The sequence below is a fragment of the Anopheles stephensi genome, chromosome 3 (genome assembly GCF_013141755.1).
Source record: "Anopheles stephensi strain Indian chromosome 3, UCI_ANSTEP_V1.0, whole genome shotgun sequence".
In the NCBI taxonomy this organism is placed as follows: domain Eukaryota; kingdom Metazoa; phylum Arthropoda; class Insecta; order Diptera; family Culicidae; genus Anopheles; species Anopheles stephensi.
In genome coordinates this window covers 57,462,531-57,485,362 of record NC_050203.1, presented here as the reverse complement: position 1 = coordinate 57,485,362, position 22,832 = coordinate 57,462,531, and the positions used below count along the sequence as shown (strand labels likewise).

The 22,832-nt window shown below is 43.6% G+C and overlaps 1 protein-coding gene across 2 annotated transcripts in view; it reads right to left on the bottom strand.

The window, feature by feature from the left end:
* Positions 1-22,832, bottom strand: part of LOC118508954 (neural-cadherin-like) — a 293,319-nt gene that overhangs the window by 174,564 nt on the left and 95,923 nt on the right. For both annotated transcript variants that reach the window (XM_036048870.1, XM_036048871.1), the window contains exons 4-5: positions 4,520-5,028; positions 4,317-4,426 (exon numbers count right to left, since the gene is read on the bottom strand). In XM_036048870.1, coding sequence (XP_035904763.1) covers positions 4,317-4,350 — 34 coding nt within the window. In that variant the 5' untranslated portion in view covers positions 4,351-4,426; positions 4,520-5,028. The remainder of the gene's footprint in view (positions 1-4,316; positions 4,427-4,519; positions 5,029-22,832) is intronic.

Here is a 22,832-nt window from a genome sequence, read left to right as displayed (position 1 = left end):
AGCAAACAAATTTACCAAAAAATGGAAACAAAAAGCATTTTTTCCACAAACAATCAAACAATTTCGGAACTCCGCTGCACGTGCTATAAAAACTATAACGAAAATACAACACAAAATCGTATTATCGTTCAGTACGACGCTCAACTACGACTGGCATTAATACGCCAGTTAACGCATTATTTATGCATTTATGATAATTAAGCCAGACACGGTGATCCACTCTCGGTGGCAAAAGCTTCGATTCACCGTACAAAAGGAAAGAGTAACTTATCCGTTGCAATGCCCTCACACACACTCGCACGCACACAGTTTTTATGCGCTGGAACAGGAGATAGCACCAGGGGTTATGTGTATCGTTGACCCCCGGATATGTGCATGACAACGCCCTCAATAATCACCTTCACTGTTTTCCATTCCGATGATCTCACCGCGGGTATACACTGTACGGTGGAAACAATGTCGTACTGTTTTAAAGCGTTCAGAACCATGTTCCTGAAGTAGCGGCGCCGGTCTTCACTGGGCAGGACCGGGAATAAAATCCCATCCAGGCCATCAGCCATACACAGCATAGAAGTCAGACTTGGCTAGTCATGTCCTCTCGAGGTTCGTATGATCGAACGTATTATATAAAATTATGGCATATTGTAGAACTTTGGGTGACACATATCAGGGAATATTAATTTAAATTACGTCAAAATGAAGTTAAACAAAGCCCTCTTTCTTTGGCAGTACCAGCTCGTGCAATCGTGGTCTGATATCTTAACTTTCTGATTTTTGTTTTGATCTGGAGTTGATCTCAGTCTTGCCATCAGAAGCGCCGTTATCGCCTCGACCATTAAACTCTCTCAGAAGGAACCGACGAACATTGTATCTTAAGAAAGCAATGCCTATTAACCAATGTAACAAATGAACTGAACTGAAGAAAAATTGAAAAACGTACAACCTTCCTTATTTAAATAACTTTCTTTAAAAAAAAAATTTGAATTAAGGGCAAAATTAGCTTCGAAAAGGTTAAAACTTATAATTGTTAAAAACGTTGAACCGTTTGAATTTCATGCTGCGATGAAATAAAGTCAAAGCAAATGCTTCGAGCTTTATAGCATGGTGTTTCAAGTTCTTATGAAATACATCGTCCATTAAAACGCTTTGCACGTTTTCCGATAGGGAGCATGAGCTTTTTGTCCTTAATACATCGCTTGAGTCAGGTGCCGTGTTAGCTAGGATGTTCTAAAGGGTATTATGGCATAGCATAGTTATAGCACGAAGTCTAAATCACCGGAAACAAAAGAAAACTGTAAGCTTTAAATTATAGCAAAAGGATATTCTGTTACGCGCGACACCGAAATGTTTAACCGGATATCCTTTTATATGATATCCTTTAGCGAGGTATAAAAACTGCTATAATTTTCCTATTTATAGCACATCCTTTTCATATCCTTTGTTAACGAAGCTTGCAACGAGGATTCATATGCTGAATAAGCTTGAGAAAGCTTTATGAAGCTTTTAAAAAAAGCTTCATAGAGAATCGTAACATAAAATATGTTTGTTATGTCCTTTTTATAGATATTCAAAACTATATTTTTATATTCAATTCATTTGTAGAGACTTTGGATTATTCAAGACTAATAATTTAACAATTTAAGTAAGTTAAGTCCTTAAATGTTACGATTTTAGATTGTCTGCGTTAGTATTGATGATTCTTTTACGTCCTCTTTCTTTTCCTTCTTGGCCAAACAGCCTTTTAAGGTAATGTTTTCTAATTTTTGCCTTTTTAGACTACTTATTGATAGCTCATAGTTGGAAAGTCAGTCCTCACCGTGAAGGAACGGCCACAAAAGGGATTTGAACCTTGATCCTGCCTTGTGAAGACCGATGGTGCTGTCGCCTCTACCACTGGGCTTTTTTTTTCTTTTTCATTGCAAGAAGCGTTGAAAGCGCAATTGGTGAACAGGAACTATGATCTGTACGTCATATCCTTGCTCGTAACCAATTTTACACTTTTGTCAAAAACAATTTATGGCTCATTAGATTAAGTGTAATAATTTCACGCACTGATCTATTATTAGTACTTTTCGCTATACACGTTACTAGTGTTTTTCACGATTTCCTCGATGAGATCAAGCAAGCATCTGATCAAAATGAAATCCATTGATGAAAACAGTACCGTACTACCGTTTACTCCACCATCGAGCTTTTACGTCAATTCACGTGCGCAAGTTAGTGTTTGGTACGCTGCAATCGAGTTGAAGATTACCTCGATGCTCGGGTGAGAAAGTTTCTTCAGCGTACCGCATCTCACCGAACAACCTCAACCACATCCACCATCCAAAACGAAACCGTACACGCACTCACCTTACCGGCAAAATAGGTACCGAAGGTTAATCTTCAATGCAAATGAAGCCATCCGGGGAATTGAAACTCAAGATCAAAAGGAAACCATTCGGGACCGAACGCACGACGACTCGTAGCTCCGTCTCCTACACCCCGTAGAGATGCAACGCTTTATTGGAGAAAGGCGCGATAAGCAGCCGAAGCTGAGATGCTTCGTTCTTTTGGGGTAGGTGGAAGATGATGATTTTATCGTTCCCTTGCTCTGTGTTTGTATGCTTTAAGGGTTTTACTATTTTTTACTGTTTGCTCCCATTTTGTTTTTTGTTAGCTTTCCTTTTGGTGGGACCGTTCTTGGATTTCGGTTACGTTTTCGGTAAAAACCTTTCCGTCCACAAACACACACGGGGTGCTCTTGCTTGTCTGAGCTTCTTTCAGAACAGCACGCAAAACACAAAGCCTTCAAGGACACCGCTCACGGTCGCACTGGGTGCATGTTGGTAGACGGTTTCAAGAATTCTTATTTTTCCTAAGGAAACACGAAACTGTTCCTCAATCACGGCAGTAGTGTCATACTTTGTCCGCACAAGTATCAATTAGGGCGGTAATTTTGGGACCGAGATTTTAGATCGTCCGATCGTCGCTCTGATAGCGGCGGTCTTATATTTATTTTTTTCCACTTCCATGGCAGCTCTTTAGGAAAAAAAACGATGGTTAGACCGCCCCAGATGTCTGGCGGCGTGCTGGGATGCTGGCGAATAAGAGTGATAATTTGAGCTGTCGTCCGGCTTCGTCCGTCAAAAGTTTACCGTCGCCCCGTTTTTTTCTTCTTCTTCTTATTCTTAAAGCTTCCCACACCCAAAACGCTTTCCCGGTAGTGTTTGTCGTGTTTTTTCACCGGCACGGGGAACAGCTTTTTCTTGTTTCCGAACGAAACGACACTATAGACGAAAAGAAAAGCCCACCAAGTAAGAGCCCTTTTGCGACATCGCTCGTGTCCGTTTTAACGATGGTTGACAGTTAAATTTGTTTTATGCGCTCGTCGAGTGTTAATATAAAGCAAAACTGGAAAAGGGGACGAAAAACACACTCACACACAAGAAGGAAACATAGTACACTTCTTTTAATGGCGACTGGGTTCGGGCACAGGGAGTATCCGGAAGTTGCGTCCCATTGTCGGTAACGGCATGATGATGGAGGTAAAATGGGAGACTCTCCCCGGGAAAGCTGACTTTTGGAGATAAAAAGCAAAAAATGTCATCCTAACCTAACCGGTGAGGCGGAGACGAGCGCCAAGCGGTTCTCTTATTTCTTGCTGTGTTACAAGCCATCTTATCGGAGTGTCATTTTCCGCCCTACAGGATGCCAGCTCGCAAAACGCTCTACGATTAGAGGCCGAGTAGAGGCCGAGGGTGAACAATGAAACCGGGTAGCCGGTCATTTAGATGACCATCATCGTCTTCGTTTGGAAGAAAAAGAGGACACTATGCATGGACGAAAGATCTCCACAGAATGGGTCGTTGAGTGCCTTTGTTTTGATTACCATGACAAGATTGAATGAAATTCTCAATCAATTAGTTCAAGTACCGGGACAGACACAACTGAACGGGATGGAAGGCCAATGAATCCAAAATGGATGGAATCTCCCATCCGGCTGTACCGGCGGCGTAAATGTCGTCTTATTTGAACTCTTTAGCACAAAAGGGCCGAGTAGATGAAAATCTTGAATGGAGCCAATGTAGGAACTAATTGTTCAAGAGTATGTAAATGAATCTTTTCTGTGTTTGTTTGTTTTTTTTTGCTGTGAATAAAACGAAGGGAAGGATAATACGTCTAATTAAAGGTTCTTTGCTAGATGCTTGTTGGAATGCTGTGGCAATCGTCTGATGTCCTCTTCAAATGCAAGGATTGTGAATATGTGTAAACATAGGAATGAGATCAACATGGCGAGATCTTATCCAGAATCAATATGAAAGCAAAAATCTTACCTATTATGATTTGCAGCAATCCAACCACATTCATTGGGATCGTCTAGTAGTGAACCGTCCGGATGCAGCATAAAAAGAGGGACTCGTCGTCTCGTGCTCGTCCAGTGCGCCTAGTAGGTGAGGAACAATTTACAAAGTTGAAGTTGGGCCTCCGAGAAAGAGAAAAAAAGTACACACAAAATGGTCTCTGGACGTTTCCTTACCCTTTCACTGTCCTTGACCGGAATCCGTTGCAGTGCTGCTGGTCATCGGGTTGAACGAAGCGTACCTCTTCACCGTTTCACCCAAGTGGCGTTCCTGCGATCGTTGATCGATCATTTAAAACTGTCCAACCATCAATCACACTTTAGGTTGATCGCATTCTCGCATACACCCACACACACAGAAACACAATAAAGGTTCTCCAGTGTGCCTTAAAATTGGACTTTAATGGTTCGCTGTTCACTATCACTACCACAAACGTTGAGGTGGGCCAGCTAGGAGAGCACCACTTTCATCGACCTTCTTTCACACTCAACTCCTAGCGTTCTCGTTTTGGACACTTGAAGTCTCCTTTTCCTACGATTTTTTTCTCTGTTTGTTCTTGTCTCCTTCTGGCCTGGATAGCGAAATTCATGCACAGCTGGTCGCCAGCAGGCCACAAGACTCGTTGCGTATTTTATCACTCACCAGCCCAAGTCCTTCCGCGTTCAGATGCGGCCAATGTCGGCAACTAGATCGTTTAGAGAAGGAGAGAGAAAAAAACACACCAAGCTTTAGAATGGTTAAATTCGAACAAGTACTGTAGACGTCACTACCGAGCAAAAAAATCGAAGTGGTAAGAAAATTGTGTTAGTATTCCATCGACGGCGACAGGTAGAACGTTCGTGCTGTGCTCCCGGTAAGCGTCCGGAGCACACCAAACGGCAAGAGAAAATACATCGAAACTTTCCCGGCCAATGTTTGCAATCATCCAATCGAACCGCTGAGCAAGCAGCGAACGGAACATGACTGGAATTTTTTAAACTAAAATCCCTTCCAATTTCGCCTCACGGCCACCGGATCCGATGAGCCCGGCTCGTTTCTTCTAGCGCTTTCGATTCGCGGTAAAGCTTAATCTTGTGGTAAAACTTAAACGTGAGTACCCTATTTTCAGCGTTCGTCCTGCTGTACCTGTGCGCCACCGGTAGATGAGAGAAGCGATCTTAAGCGAACAGTTCCAGGGAGGAAAAAAAAAGGAATAGATTTGTTACAGCTGATAATTGCTGACCTCGGCGGGAAAGCACCTTCAAATCAACCACTTTCAACTGACTGCTACGCCACCTCGCTCCAATCTCCTGCCAAGCCCGGGGAATCATGTCGTTCCCGGAATTGTTCGAAGCTCATTAAACAATCCTTGAGTTACGAGGGGACGGATTCTTTTTCCGAAACGAGAGCTAAAGTGGCCGGATCTCTGGCTTTATATTGGCGGTCCCCGTGGAAGGAGTAATGGAACGCAGCCACTAAGTCACTCGGGCTCGGTATGCCGGCCGTTAAGCTGCCTGTTAGTGTCAGGAGTTAATGAGTGCGAGCGATAATGGGCATCGTTCTCACGGTAAACTAATTTAGAAGATTTATTGCATTGATTGCCGGTGCGTAGAGGTGCCCGAAAAAAAAGAACCGGGTGACCCGGTGGGAGGTATCCCATAATGACCACGAGTCCCAGTAGATTCCCGGCTGCTCCAGGTTGCAACGAGTGTCATAATTAAGGGAAAGAATAATTGATTTCCTCCCATATTTGAAGTGAGCGCGGGTGAGTGAGCTGATTTTCCGAATGTAACCCACTCGTGAGGACTTCAAAGCAAAGTGTGGCTTTTAGTCGGGGTTTGTCGATTGTTTTGCATATTTGCTCGATTGTGAGCACCGTGTGTAGGATTTATCAAAACGATTTATGAATATAAAAATAAGGTAAATTGCTGCTGGAAGATTGATTGGGACTAGGGCAGGCTGTGAGTGCATTCATTTAAAATCGTTAAGGTTTATGAATATTCAATCAGTAGAAAGATTGGCGCTCTAACGTTCGGCTAGGGTCCACTAGCTCAAGCCAATAAATTGTCGTGTAATAATGGCGCTGGCAAGGATTATATTAATCGTTTAAATTGAATTGGCTTCTAGCACCCGAAATTGTATTTTTATCAAAAACCCCAAGCATTATTCAACGCCACCGACGCCTTATGCTTCACAGCTACTGAGCAACGGTTAAACCAGAAGAAACGTGACGTATTGTGGTTGAGTCCTTTCCGAGGTACAGTGTTTTATTTTCTCTCTCACTTTCAACGTCAACATCTGGCATTGGTGTAGATGTGATACGTAACACTCGGCATTGACACCACACCCTGGACACAAGTTTTACCTCGACAGAAGCACATTCGACAACGTGTATTCCGGTGTTGGCGGTTGGCCACACACACACACACACACACACACACACACACATTTGTCGCCAGCTTTACAAAGTTGGTAACCGGCGTAGAACCAGCATCCGTAGATGCGTCTTTAATTATGCACAAAACTAAGCTTTCAGCCACACTTTAAACACGTTCATACCGTTTGACACACCCGGCCCGAGGTTGGAAAGTATTTGAAATGAACGATTCGGTACGGGGAAGCTATCAGCGGTGCACATGAGCCCACCGTAGGCATGCGTTCGCTAGTTTGTTCAGTGAGGTTTGAGCTCTTAGGACAACAGGGAGACACTTTAAAACCGTTCACAAAAGCAGCGCTAACCGGGACCTCTCACTCCGCCCTCCTTTACACGCCTGCACGAAACCTCATTCGCAATGACATGGCAGGAGAAAAGTTATTTCTCAAACTGTGTGGCAATTTCCCGGAGATAAATGACTGGAGCTGTCGTCGGATGGCATCGCGCGCCTAGCGGTTTTTAGTGTCACCGGCACGCGATGAGGTCGTTTGCGCGGCTGCCAGGGGAAATAAACACGGTGGAAACATTATCAGTCTTATTTTCACCACAGTTCCCTGGTTTTCCGGTAGATTTCCCATCCGGTACCCGTGCGCGGATAATTTAAACCTCGCCGGTACTGAGGGCGGGCTTAACAATGCGAAAATCTGAAAGCAAAACAAAAGCTGAATGGCAAAATAAAATAGAGGTAGGTTGGAGTGAATCAAAATCAGACAGCAGCAAAAAAAATACACCCCATCTTGGAGAGTAAATGAGTCGAATGCGGTTCGGAGTGTGTGTGTGTGTGTAGCACGTGTATCACGATGGTCATATTTCACATTTTAATGACACGCTCATATCATCGGCAAACGAAGAACCCGTCCTACGGTTGTCTTTTGTTCCAATTTCCTGGAAATGTTTTGTACTTCTTCGGGACAATTGAACGCTCACCTGCTGGAGGAAACTGGATGGTGGTCCGACAAAAATCTCACAGCACCTTCCCGGGTGAGGTTGAACCTTCTTCTCAAGGGTTTGAACACACGCTTGTTTTAACAAGCCACCTCCAAAACCTTCCGAAAACAATGCATTGCGCCACAAACAAGTTTCCGTCCGATTTCGTCGCAAAACATAATCAAATGTTCACTCGACAAAACTCGACCAGGTCGCTTAAGGCAAAGGCACCTTCCGCAAGGAAACTCACCGGATACGGCGCACAATGGAACTGTCAGCTCCGGTAGGGGCAACGATACGTCGGGGTCAATGGTAGTAAGATCAAATACAAGCTTTTGTCTTCCGACACTGCTTTTTCGTGTGTGAGACTACGGGGCAAAGGTGTACGAAAGATCTACGCAAGACGCTGTATAGGATCTGCACCCAAAGGACCGATGGAAAACCGATCCAACCCGTGTAGTAGTTTCTGGACATCGGGAACACCAAAAAGCGCTACCTCAGTAACATGAATTCTCTGGGTTTTTTGTTTTCAAAAGACACTTTCGGGTCGGTGGGATAAATTTGCGTGACGTGGAAAATAATGCGCGCCAAAGAAAGCCGCACCAGAAGTCTCTTGGGAGCCGATACCGGAAAAAAGGTTTCCGCTCTGCTAGCGGGTGAAAATATTAAAACAATTTATTACCAAGTGCCCTCGTCGATCGTTATCATTGTTCATGCGAAGCATTTATATTAAAAAAAAGTTAGAATTTAAATTGCCTTTCATCGTGAGCGAGGGCGCTCGCAGCAGCTCCGGATAAGACAATCGTAACAGATTGGTTCCGTTGGGGCTCTTCAATCTTGCTGGTTGTAAACACTTACTTAATGTCCAACTTAATCTTTTCTAAAACATTTCTCCGAAACAAATGTTTCGTTTGCGAAACCGATTTTCACCGTAAACGTAATCGCGACCTCACGGTATTCACGATTTGTGCGACACCGAATTGTGTCCATTCAATTTGCATTTCAACTCGACTACAACCACTGTTCGCACTGTCAGCAAACTGCCAATAGCTTAGCCATTATTGAACGTACCCCACAAATACTGGAAGACGATGCGAACATCGCTTGAAGCAATCCCATTACGACTTCATTCGCCGCCGAGTTCGTCCGCTTGAAAAAGGGGTCATTCCGAAAAACGCAAACACACACGCAGAAGAAAACGCTTGGCTATGGGGAGCATGCGATCATAAATTTGCAAAAACGGGGGCGTCTGGATTTCGTGTACACAAACGCACACACACACACAGTTCCCGGGAAAATCGTATCCCGTGTCCTCCCGGTTTAGTCTTTGTTATTGCCATCTTTGGCGCCCAGTTTTGGCGCCCAGCCCCTGGGGACGCTTCCCGTAAGATGGCCGCAAGCAAATTCTGCCGGTGGATGGGACTCTTTGCTTTGCAATTGTCGTTGTTCTAAATTTTTATTGCAACCACCACCACCACCACCACCGGGGGTGAGTCTGCAGTCCCTCTCGTGAGGTTTAGTGTTCTATTTCGAAGCTAATGCTGCAAGCTAGCGGCACACCACTCGCATGCACATGATGGTTCGATGGTTCGAAGAACATTAACATCCCACACGGTGGCATCGTCTGCAGCCAAAGGCTGAAGTGCATTCGTGAAACCACCAACTAACCAACAGCATACCGAGCGTTAGAATATCGCCATTTCTTCACTTAACTCTCGCACACACTCACACCGCAGCCGCCTACTCGAGAAATAGTGCATCTGTCCGCATACTAGCGAACGCACCAGAGAACGGGAAAATGGATGACTTTGGTGTTTCGGCATTCGATTCAGGATTCCGAATCTGTGTGTGTGTGTGTGTGTGTGTGCATACGTACATGTGTGCCATCGTCTGACAAATTGCTTCACTGCCGGGATCGTCGCGTCGCCATTCGCGTCGTTGTTCAAGAATGTTCCACTGTACTGTTGAATGTCTCCGGCGAGAAATTCTGTCCTTCCCCCGGGGAGGGAGTAGGGAACCAGTGTCCCACTGGAGGGAATATTGGTCGCGCAACGGTTCCAGCGGGATGCCAAACGGTTTGCAGCCATAATCAGCTGACATGCAGCCGAAACGGGGGGGGGGAGACTTGAATCTGGATGTTTTTTGCAGTTTTTTGTTGGTGTTTTTGATGCCGCCTGCTTTCCTTAGCGCTGGATTCACGCCGATCTGCGTGGTGAATCGTTTGCTGGCGCCATGACGTTTTCCGACTGCCACATACGAACGTGTGTATGTGTGTGGTTGGCGTTTCTGACACGGTTAACCTCACATGAATAAGAGATGAAAAATAATTTCTCTCCATTTTCGTGACAGTTCCTGTTGGAAGTTATAAATAATTGAATTCGGTGCAGACCACCAACCCCCATCCACCATTGTTGTCTATCTTTCGCGGGTAGCAAAATAATAAATTTAATGTAAAGCTTGCTTCCTAACAGATGAGTTCCATCAAACCGGGGAGAATAAAATGTAAATCTTCATCATAATTATGGTCTTTGCTCTCCCGATTTAATCCTTTCTTCGATTTGACGTTCGACAGACGTCTTGGGCAGTTTTGGGCGCACGGAGCAAGATCAGTTTTCCAAAACACTGAAAGCTCCTTAATCCCAGCGTCGTTCATTGCAAACCGTGTGCCACCATGGCTCCGGCTGGTTTGATGCTTCCAAACAAAGAGAATTGGTGTTCGTATCACCACAGAAAGGTACATTTACAAGGCTGTTCGCTGTTGGAAGACATTAATTATGCCGGGAATCTCTCTCATTATCGAGAGGGCCTGGAGGTGAACAGGTGAAGGGTGTTTACTCTCGGTAAATCTCCCGAGCAAAATTGGTCACCCCCCAGATAAGGTGAGCTTTTTCTCATTAACTTTACATTAACGGTAAGCACATCGGTAAACAGCAATACCTGACGCATTATTTATGATTCACACTGTCGCTCAGAGTAAGCTGGTCGAAAATGGACAACTCTCGTGCTTGATTCATTGTCGTTCGGAAACTTCGGATGCTGAAAAGCTACAGCTTTTGGCTTAGGTCAAACGTTAATTGCTTATCATTTGCTACAACAAAGTGTACACCATTATCTTCGTTCGTGTGCTTAAACACTCTTAAAAATCTCAATGGGAAACTTACTTCGCCTCGGGCGGTCATCTGCACAGTAAACGCTAATAAGAGCAGAGAACAAATGCCAACCACACAGCTGTCCATCACCAGCTGTAGTTCAACCGCGCCAGGCGCCTCTGTGTGCTGTACCATTTCCAAGAAGGATTGTCTTCAGCCAAGCAACTAACTATGCATACAAAACTTTTGGCCCGAACGAACAGTCTGCCGGGAACCGTACCGGGGGACTTCACACCATGTGGCAGCACGGAACTCATCCAACCGCAGGCGGACGAAATTGCATTTGCCTCTGGCCGGGAGAAAAACACTTCCCAAAAAGTTGTCTTCCCTCACGCAGTGTCCCTGCCCTCCAAGGGGCAGGAAATGGTTATAAAAGACTGTCCTGTGCTCCCGGTGATCATCCCGGTTGGTAAAGGTGATGTTCCAGAGAGAAAGAGCGGGAGAACAGTACAAAAAACGCTTAATTAGTAGAACAAACAAGCAAACCTTCACAACTAGTGCCCTGGACAGGGGACTTTAGTATTCCCGGAACTAACCTGATCATCATTTAACGGGTAGCTTTGTCCGGTTGGAAGTGAAGAACACTTTAAAGTGACCAATCCTTTGCCAGAGCTCTCCCGGCATCTGGTTGTTCTTTTCGAGCTGGACAAGCTTACTTTTTGTAGCCCTTTTTCAACAGCTTAACTGAAGCGTTTGTTGTGCATACAGAAATGCTCTACGAAACACATCACCGCTCTCGCCATCCAACCAGAAATTGGAAGCATTGTGCTATTTTGTTATTATTTTGGCAGACATTTTCATTCCACTTACCAACAGCCAGCAGCGGAACATCCAGCTTAAACTGGCTGACAACCGTTAACCAAATACCGACTGTGCAACGACTGTCTAGAAGTCTTCAGCATGCTGTTGAGTACCGTAGTGCCGGAATGTATTGCTGTTCAATGTGGGAACACAAGACGATACAGATACAGTGGAATCGTCGACCGATCGTAGCGTACACATCAACCAAAGAAGATGCATCTTCACTACAGCTTCTCCTACTATCCACACCATCTTGACGGAGCACACCAAAATGACATAAGTGTAAAATGAAGTTTTCTGTTCCATCGCTTACGCCAAAGTGTGAAATCAAATTTATGAGCTGCTTGTCTACTGCCAATGGTTTGCACAAATCGTAAAAAGTGCATCGCTTCCGTTCGTTGGCCACGGCACGGCCACGACGATGTGATCGAGAAAGATTGTTTTGCAGATTCGTATGACCAATGGAGCAAACAATTGTAAACATTATTGTCACGCGATTATTGCTTTGTAGATAAGCTGTTTATAAAATATTTCTTGGTGATTCAAGTCCATCGCACTGCATTTGTTTGAGTGATTCCTTGTTATTTCTTGTTCTTCTATTTATTGACATTTTTATGAGCTTTACGACATAGCTGAAACAGCTTTGGATCGGATAATTCAAAATGTCTTTAATGAGCACTTTCTTCCTACGGATATGGTTCGAGATTTGAAAATGCTAGAGTGATTTCTCCATGCAGCGTTCATCACGTTGCGGCGTCGTCCATATTGTTGTAATCTCCTGGATGATCGTGGTTATTGTCCCAGCCTTATGTTTTTGGGAGATATGTCCACGAGCCCTTACTGTCTGAAACAGCCTTGAAGTTTTGTGTTTCGTTTAATTTGCGTTTCAGCTAGTTACTCGCACTTAACATCATCTACTTATTGGAATTCCTTTGATAAAGGAAGGATGACAATATCTTACAAAAATGGAAATTTATTTCATCTAATGTTGGTTATTTGTTGCCAGTTTTTTTCCTTTTTATAGCATTTACTGTCATCAGCATTGATTTTCGAACGTCAAGCCCATTGGAGGTGGTCTAAGTCGTGACTCTACTCTGCTACTGCATGCTTTTGTCAAATACAACGTTGAACACTTTCTGCCATACCAGGGACTAAGAGATACTGTCTGAGTCATAGAGTCAAAAAATATGCCAAGATTGTAGGCTTCCACAAAAATATGCTTCCGAGTTAAAAACAACTCCTACCCTTGTTTTCCTCTTCAAAGAGGCATCAACATTTTAAAGTGAATTGCAGATCAGTGAGAGCTTGACGCGATTTGAACTTCTTAGGAAACTTATTTGTATCTGTGTATGCAAATATCACGGTATACACTTATGAGTTTGAATCGGGAATAATCTTCAAAGCATAAATTTGTGGTTCTCCAACAACCAAAGTGTTGGATATGACGAAACCAATAAGCAGTGTTTCTCTAGCACTTTCTTGTTTGATAGTATGGCTTAGTGTTAGTTTATTTTTTACTCTACATAAGTCCAGTTCTATACTTGATCTAATATGTAATCCTAAATCGTGTTCCACCAGTTGCCTACCAATAGGCGCAAACTAGCAGAAGAAAGATACCAATATCGTTGTTTTAGTTGCAACACTTAGGCTGGGTTTTATACAACCCAGATGCAGAATTGTTTGTACACTTCCCATAACCCAAGTTCACATTTGAATATTTCATCAGATACACTGTTACACTGAATGTCTTATGTGGTTATAAAATTTTAATTCTAAATAAAGGTAATTTCTGACAATACGGCGTCATGCCGTTATACTGAAATTATAAATAAAATAAATGAATAAATAAATAAATAAATAAAGGTAATTTCTTCCAGTTATTAATTGAAATACAAATTTACGGTCGCCTTCTCTTAAGACAACAATCGTACAAAAAATATTAAATAACCAAAAATATTGCTTTAATCTCCGTCAGGTAAAGATGTTCCCAGTTAAACAATTCTATCTTGCTCCCATGCTTCTCCACCCATGTGTGTGTGTGTATTTCAAAATTCGTAACACACAAATACCGCCGTACCTTCTGTCATGTCGGAGCAACAAGGCAATTATTTCTAATTGCTTCTAACAAGCCGTTGAAGAAAAAAGGTCTTCCACCCGAAGCGCAGCAGCAAAACACGAAATTGCTCCAAACTGAAACCTCTTTTTACGCACCATTTGCCTACAAACACGATTCAAACGAAGAATAAGGTGGCGTGGCTGTGGCCGAACCGGCAGTATTGCTGCTAACCTTATTCTCGCGCATTACGCGCCCGAACGCAACCTTGTTTGTAACTGTTGTTTTCCATAAGCTCGCAAGCGCAAGGATACGGTGGCATCAGTTGCCGATGGGTCGTACCGACAGAACCCCGGCACACCAGACCAGCCGGGAATAGGCGCTTTCGCGTTCGACGACAGCGTGTCGTGCATACGTAAGTTAGTAAGCTTACGATGGGGAGCGCTCGTGTTTCCCTTTTTGTTGGACTGGTTTTTCCCTTTACTACAACAAAATAAGCACGCACCCCGGTGACGGGGGGGTTGACACAACGACGACAACAGCGTTGCAGAAACCTCTCGCTCTCTCCCTCTCAGACCGGTGCTGGATGCGTAATGAAAATAAAGCATTGCCAGCCACGCTGATAGCAAGCGGGAAGAATAAAAACAAGATCACCATCCAGCGAGCAGCGAATACTGTGCATATCTGTACCCGTAAGAACATAACGCTCCTGCTGACAGGTCGGTGGTACTGCGGTCCAAAAACCCGTTCGGGTGGAAAACGTCGCCGTCTCCCAAAGCCTCCCAAAACGGGGTAAGCAAATGAATAATGACAACGAGGAAAATTAGAGACAGCAACGGTTTGACAGCGATGCGTTCGATCCCGGGTTGAGCCGGTTTTTTTGTTTTGTTTTCGGGCGGCACTGACACCGGATCGAAAGCATTGATTTGGATGGACAGCTCATGGACTGGAACTATCCCTGTTCATGCCGCTGGTAATCGATCGAGCTTTATGTGAAAACATGTCCTAATCGGGTGCGGTGGACGAAGACTTTGGTTTGGTCAAGCACGACAGCAGACAGACAGCGTTGTTTATTCGCTTGTGCTGCGATGTCTAATATCGAGAGAGGTAAACCGATGATGGACTGGTATTATTGTAAACTAGAGCCGGATGGGATGGGGTGTTGCATACTTTGTTGTGCGGGATGGAGCATTGGCAAGCTTTTAGCAGAATGGAATCATTATATTTCAAATCAATATGTTGTTTAGATATTTAACTTCTATTCTGGCATGTTTGTATCCATCCAACAGCTGAAGCATAATGTTTTATGTACTGTTGCTCTTTGAGCACAATTCTTTTCCTCAAAAGCTCGCTAAAACCGCAACAGCTGAATGAGTGAAACTATGCGCGTTCCTAAACAACGACGTCAATTAACTGCACCGATATTCAACGATGTGACACGGTGTTCGATAGCGTGTTTATTAAAAAGCTTCAGCTTCAGAACAGCGTCGGTGTACCGTACACCGGTATTTGTGTCCGCTTTTTTTGCACTCTATCGTGCTCTTTCACTTCATTTGAAACCCTGTGCACGCATCGTACGCATTTGAATAGCCCATGAACATTGGCTCATGATGGCGTACACCGGTAGCCATCCCGTGGAATGATGCTTCGACGTTGCTTTTTTTGTCCCTAGTTCCCAACCAACTCCATCACTTGTGGTGCACGTGTTAAAAACGGGTTCCATCTACGGGGCTTTGTTGTGTTGGGCCGGCAAAATGTTATTGAAAAGTGTACCGGTTGCAAATTGATCCAATTTATGATCGAACGCGCGCTAAAAAAAGAAAAGAAAAACAGGGCAGGGGAAGCAAAAAACCACACGCAATATGCAATTTTAAGGGAAGCAAACAAAACAAAAAAACAGAAGCGAAACATGCAAAACAAAAACGAAACAACAACTCCTATTTACAATGTACACCTTTCATTAACACAAAGCGCAACACAACGGGTTCGCAGACGCGGCAGTATACGGTGATACTTTTAGATTTCATTTTCCGTGCGTTGGGCCCCGCGTTGTGCTTCGGGAAGTGCGGTTTGACAATCAGTTGAGTTTATAGTGTCCAGTTCCGGTCGGACAGTTGATTATTGAGCGAGCGGAAATGTGCCCATTTTCTTTTCGCATACTCGTTTTACGCTTTGCTTTAGATGATGGTAGTATTTTTTAAATATGATTGCGATGTTTGTTTCGAAACGCATGGAAAATTGGTTAATTTTTTTTTATTCCGTAAATCACTGCCATGATCAAACCAAAGATGGACATAAACGTGAGAATGGCTCAATTTCAAACATAAAATTGGTTTTGTAACGACAAAAAACAAGAATGCTGATTTCACCTTATTCTATGTATGAAATGGGATCGTTTGTTCTTGTTGATTGTTGGAATTTATATTTTTTAAACATGGATGATAAGATTAAACGTGTCCTTGGGAAAAATCGACGTTATTCAAATTGAATTTTGCAAACTATTTTAAAAAAATGTTTGATTGATGTTCATTGCAGCTGATGTTTGTGATGAATTACTCGTTTATTTCACTTTAAATTACCCCACAGATTATAAATCTACGTTGAAATTTTTCTTGGTATTGGGTTAAATATGGACATGTTTCTCTTTAAAAAAAACGAATAAAAATAAAATTTTAAACATAAAATAATAATTGATTTGTATTTTTCATTAGGTAAGTAAGTAAGTAAGCAAGAGTTATTATCTTTCATGCTTACGCCGTACAATGAGCACAGAACATTTTCTTCCCAAGTGTTTGCCTTATCTTTTAAAATATGGAATTAAAACAATCGTTTTAAATAATTAACTTTTATTAAGCGGCTAAAATATTCATTTATTTATTAATTTATTATGACGGCTTGAAACCGTATTAACGGCTGATATATTCAATTGATTTTTGTTTCAAAATTAAACGCCATGTGAAAACACTAGTTAACAAAGTGATAAGTAATGATAACCTTTAACAATCTGATTATATTTTTCTCATTTTACTTGAGTAGTAGCTTTTCACATCATTGATGATACAATGATGAACACCTTAAAAACTCAAACTGTCATGTTAACTTATGGTGACACAGCCAATATCTGCCCATGTAATACAGCTAGGCCATCAATAACGAATGGAAAATAAAATGTTTTCCTTGAAATCTTAACACACTATGCACCCTTGGATTACACCAAACTCATCAAATTCACGGGTTGACCTTAATTTGTTGCACCACTTAGTTGATCTAAACCTACCGGGCGAATTCGCGTATGCTTTGTAGCACCAAGCGAACCCGATGGAACTAGGAATATGACTCGAACTCCAGGAGTGCTTACGGATGGCTCCGACCTGGTAGGTTCACAATGTCATGTCACATTGTGTTATTTCAGTATAACGTCAATGTCACAATGTAGAATCATATTTTAAATTATAAAAATTACCATTCGATTCGGTGATCAATGAAATGATTAAATTTTTCCCAATTATTCAAAGAGTTAAAAATAAATATTTTTAACCACCAGGATCTGCCAGGCGACCAAGGGTTTCGCCTACATGAGGCTCATCTTCCGATTCGCTAGAGACAACGGCCTTATCCTTTGATTCCGCATCCCCATTACGCTTCCGATCCATATGCTCGATTCCTTTTTATTATATGTTGTGTTGTCTTTGTGTTAAGTATTTTTTGTAGTGTTACGGGTGATCCGTTGACGGAATAATAATATTCGAGGGCTATTTTCGTACTGCCGTGAAAAGGAGGCAGGCTTTTTCGTCTGTAGCAGTGTGCTTCAGGTCAGTCCAGCTTTCATACAGCGGGTCCACCTGTGTTGGCGTTGGGTTTGCGAGTGATCGGTGGGTAGAGCCTCATAAAAAGTGGAGTCACTCCTACTGTTGTGAGATGGAGTTGGCCGATCGTTTTTGAGTTCGATATTGACATGGATGATCACGGGCTGTGTCATGGCTGGGGTACTTGGAGAGCATTGCACGCAGATAAATTTATGTTTATACTGTGCAAATAACTGTGCTTGTTTGTTTCAGTCCAGACCCACATTACAACACTACAATAGTCAACCAGAATGAACCAACCCGCATCGAAGCCATAGCCACAGCAATAGAAGCGGAATATAAAAAAAACTCACTCACACAAACAATAGAAATGGACAACAACAGAAATGGAAAATAGCTAGTAGGACATGCCTAGTTAATTTTGTTAAATGGTTTTTCTGTGTGAATCAATGATTCGCAATCATCAAACGCGGTGATGACCGTAATAATTTCAATAAAAAAATAAATACAAATAAATATTAAAGGTCATTAAAAATAAACCTTTGATTTATTTCAAAGAATACTCTATTATACATTTATATTCTTTTCTTTGCTTACTCCTATTCCATCAAATCAGTGAAATTTTAATTTAATAAAACCATTCAAGTACACTCCCCATTACAGAGAAAAGTAATCATGTCATCCATCGCTTGAGGACCCATTCGCTGAACCTCTTTTCCCATATTTCCATTCGCTATGAAAATGAAGCCACTTCATATTTTTACATCATTGTGACGGCAGTACTTTTACCCATCATCATCACACACACACGCTCCCTCAAACCTAATCAACGTATAGTACAATGTGCCGTACAAAGGCGAAAGTTCCTTTACAATGATTTAAGCCCCGCGGATGTATTCCTCCGTTCGAGTGCGGGAACTTTCTCCCTCTAGCTCTCACGATTGCATCTGATTCCATGCAAAAGGGACCAGCGACTACAAGCAGCAATATCACCCATAAAAACACATCTCTTAACCTCTTAACTCCGACCCTCCGATCCTGCTCAGTACCTCCCCGGTCTCTTATCACGTCAAACATACAGCGTCGACCGGTTTACGGATCCGGCTCACGTATACGATTGGTCGTGGTCGCCACCACGTAATCCCATCGACCGATGCACTGCCTGCACTTATCACTCCTAAGACACTGTCTTGCCCGATTGAAAAAAAAAAACCCTGGCGAAACGAATACGAAAAAGCACCCCGATGCAGCGGGAATGATTTCTTACTACCAGTGCGGAGTTTATCGCGGATCGGACCTGTTTGTGGTCGACCTCCTGTCATGAACTTTCTGCACTCCAGGCTGCACCCTCTGCCACTGACCTGCCGATGCTCTTCATCGTCGCACAAGCGCCTTCGAAAGCTCTTGCACCGTTGTCAACATCGATTACGTGGGTGCTTGTGTATTCGCTCAGCGTGCTTGAGGTTTGAAGTGTTATTCATAAATTTTTCGCTCGTTCAGATACGCCCGCACCGTGCACCGAAAGTTTTAACTCGTACGTCACCGGGGTCTTGGCTGGTGCAGTGCCTCCTGCAAGACGCTCGCTAGTCGTCAGCAGCACAAATGACATTAGCACACGGGGATCTCGGCCGAGCGCAGAAGAAACCATACACTTTGCCGCGGTTTGCTGTGTATCGGTACCGGTGCAACGGTGCATCACAGAGCAACTTTCTCGGTTGAAAAGCCGGGCTACCCGGCCACCCGGAGGATAGCAAAACTTAGCGACCATAGTCAACTCATTTCCGGTAAGTTGTTTCATCATTCAGCACATCTATTTTCCACCTCCGCCCAAGCGCCAGTGTGTCCTTCGCCGTCCGTCGCCCTAACCTTCACTAGCCGGCAGCTGCATCGGCAGCACGATCGGAGAAACTTTAATGAGATACCATCGTACCGTGATCATGTCGTGGTTTGTTGTGGTATGAATTTAAAGTCAGTTTTCATGGTTTCGGTGAGCCGGCAAGTGAAACTAGCCGGAAACTTTTGATCCACCCAGCGTTCCAGGCGCCGTTCGGTGAGTCAGGCATGACATGGTTGGACTGGGCGGCCGGCAAAACCCGAGCACAAAACAATTTCCTTTTCCTTGCGTGTGCACACTGTTCTCCCGGGTTTTCTAGCTTTGTGAACATTGAATGTAAATGTGTTTTTAACTACAGTGAAGAAGAAAGGAACGGACACGACAAAAAAAAAAAACACGCAGTACACCCGTACCGGACAATCCTAAGCACGATGTCAAGTTCCGGTTCTTCCCGGGACCGTGTGCCCGATAGTTGGAATTGGAACCGAGCCTGTCGCGGGTGGTGGAAAAGTAATTTTACTTCTGCAGCACGTCGCAGGAAGAAAAATGAGCGTGCAAGAAGAAGTAAAAACAAAAAAAGCTCGCTCATACACACTCACAGAAGCACACCACACTCCGTTGGAAGCTTCGGAACAAAGTGGTGTGTTTTAAAATATCCTTCATTTTCTGGAGCAGTGCCTTTGGTTGGATGGAGCTGTTCTGGGTATTATTATTTCAACAGATGACATCAAACGGGCCGAGCTTGAACGGCTTTCGGGGAATGCTAACTAAGTGAATTGGAGTTGATTAAATCGTGAATGTTTGTAGCTAAGCGACACACATATTTCTTTGTTTGATCTCCAGCCGAGCATATCCATGTAATCGGCGTAAAATATCGATAAGAAATGAACCGTAGCTCGATGGAGACGCCCAGTGTTTCATGCGGTCGGAATGGAATGTGCTCGATTGAATGTTCTGCATTGTTTGCATTCATTCCCCTTCATTAGAGATGGCTTTTGCATTTTTGAAATCAGGCCTGTATTTTGAAAGCGTGGTTGCATAGCATCGATAAGATACTGCATTCCTTATATTTATCTGTTAAAAAACGATGCACAAAGGGAACACACTGTATTACTCTTGATAAATCTCATTGGCATTTTATAACTATTTGTTATCGGTTTCAATACCCAAAACTTTCCACAAAATGCTTGTCTTCTACAACAACAAATGTAAAAATAGACATAAAAACGGGCAGGATGTTAAAAAATATGGCGGAAGGAAATAACACCACAAGCAAAGCGGCAACGAAACCCTCTAAACTGATCCCTAACACGTTCCCTGGCTACTGTCTTCATCATACATTATAATTAAAAAGAAAAACAAAAGCATTTTCCACCATCCGGTAGGAAATGAGCAAATGAAATGGAACAAGAAAAGAGAATCGTTAATGGACCCAAAAGATATGCAAGCATCCGCCACGCGCAGGGTGTAAAAAGATCCCTTTTTCTGGGGGAAAGAATTCGCAGAACATTAAGTCTGTTTGACTCAAAATTTGATGGGATATCGGTTCCTAAACATTCTTCAAATTACATAAAACTTTCCACCACCAAACCGGAACTCAAATATGCTAGCAAAATAGCACCATAATTACAGTACAAATTCATCTTGACACGGTTTTAGCCTGTTTGTCCCTTCAAAAAAGTATAAATTTCACTCGAAAAAAAGAAGAGAATGGTGACTCCCCTTGAGTGGGCTATCTTCACCGTATCCGCATCCCGGCCAGACATTCAACCAATCATCCCGAATGGTTGCCCCGCTGTGTCGCCTACCCTTGTCACTTTCGCTTACCGTTGGTCACCGGGTACCACCACGTGCCGCGTCACGGCCATATATTTCCCACGAAGCCTGTGTGGTCAATTGAACGGAAAAGATATCCCCCCCCCCTTGGTTCTTGTTTCCGTGCCGCATTTCGAGCGTGAAGCGAACGCGCTAACCAACGAAGATAAAAAAAACCCTCCTGGCATGTGGCACCCCACGGTGAACGGCCTGGGGCCACTCACTCTGCTGCTGGGCCGACCGTCCGGCACATAGATAACACGTTCTGCGTGTCCCGGCTTCGTCCGTCTGTTTTGCTTTTGCTGGGACCAGATTAAAAGAGACAAATTCGGTTGTTGCCGCATGGAAGACCACAAAATTCCCACCTCTCGGGACGCTTCATTTTTTTCTGGGGCGCCACATTGGACGCGATCCAATGCGACCGGATGTATATCTCCCCGGAGATGGCGGAGGAGTTCTCTGCCAAGCCAAGACATCTTGTAGGATTGTTTTTTGTGTTGTGCCTGGCGCCAGCATCAAGTTCTTCAGTTGAACTAAATGTGTAAAGATCCCGTGCGGGCTAAAGGCTGTTATGTTGAATGTAGACTGAAGTCCTTCGGTACTACTGTAGGTATCAGTAAGGCCAGGATAGCGAGTGGAAGAAATGCATGCACGACCAGCCACCTTTGGTAGGATAGTAATAATCATGCCAACAAACAAGGAATCATCCCAAACGGACGACAGCAAAATGGAAAACGCTTAGGCAAATGTGTATGTGTGTGTGTGTGTCATTCCACAACAACTTATCATAGGGCAGAAACTACCGTTCTCAATCCTGCACTTCAAATCGATCGAGCATACTCTCGGTAACCTACTTTGGACCGTAACAACAAGCACAAATACCTACGTCCCGGGTTGGGATTGAACGCTTCCTTAGCTCGCTTCTGCTCGAGCTAAAATTAAGTTTAAATTTATTCGATTTTGATGGCTCCCGCTGGTTCCACTGCTCCCGCATCACCTTACCAAACTGATTCTGAGTACTATCGGAAGCTTCATTTCCGCCACCACTCCGATTCCCATTCGGGCATCGGGCGAGAGTCCACAACAGACTTGGGTCGTCTTGCTGGAGCCGGTTCCGTTTCACAGTTGGATTTGTTCGCCTTACCTGGTGCCTTATCCCTTCTGCAGTAAGGGAAATACGGATTGGAAACCTCCAATCCCAAGCGCCTAGGCAACGGCAGGAATAGGGAATGGGCATGTCACATAAAACCGATAATAAACTGTTATTAAAACTATCCCAACATTGCTACGGTTAAGCTCGCAGTCGTTGGGCAAGCGCATTCGCCCTTCAACCCAGAACAGGTTAACAAATGTAAAATCGTAACTTTGACAAGCTTATTAGCTGAGTATCGACCGGTTAGGACAAACCGGAATGGAAAAACCTTCATCCACTTACCAGAAGCACCGGGCGCATCAGGCCTTTTTTTCCCCGGAACCGTTCCGCTTCGTATCGGAAACTCAAACGATCGATCGGTGAAGTGATTCGCTTGACCGAGCGGTAGGAAAAGTTTTTCCCAAACGTGGGAGCAAAATCATTCAACAAACAAACAAAACAAACAAACAAATGAAACAAATCAACAACAACAACAACCACAACAGACCGGCCCCGAATGCCGTCACCGGTGTGTGCCCTTGCGTTCCATTTTTCGTTT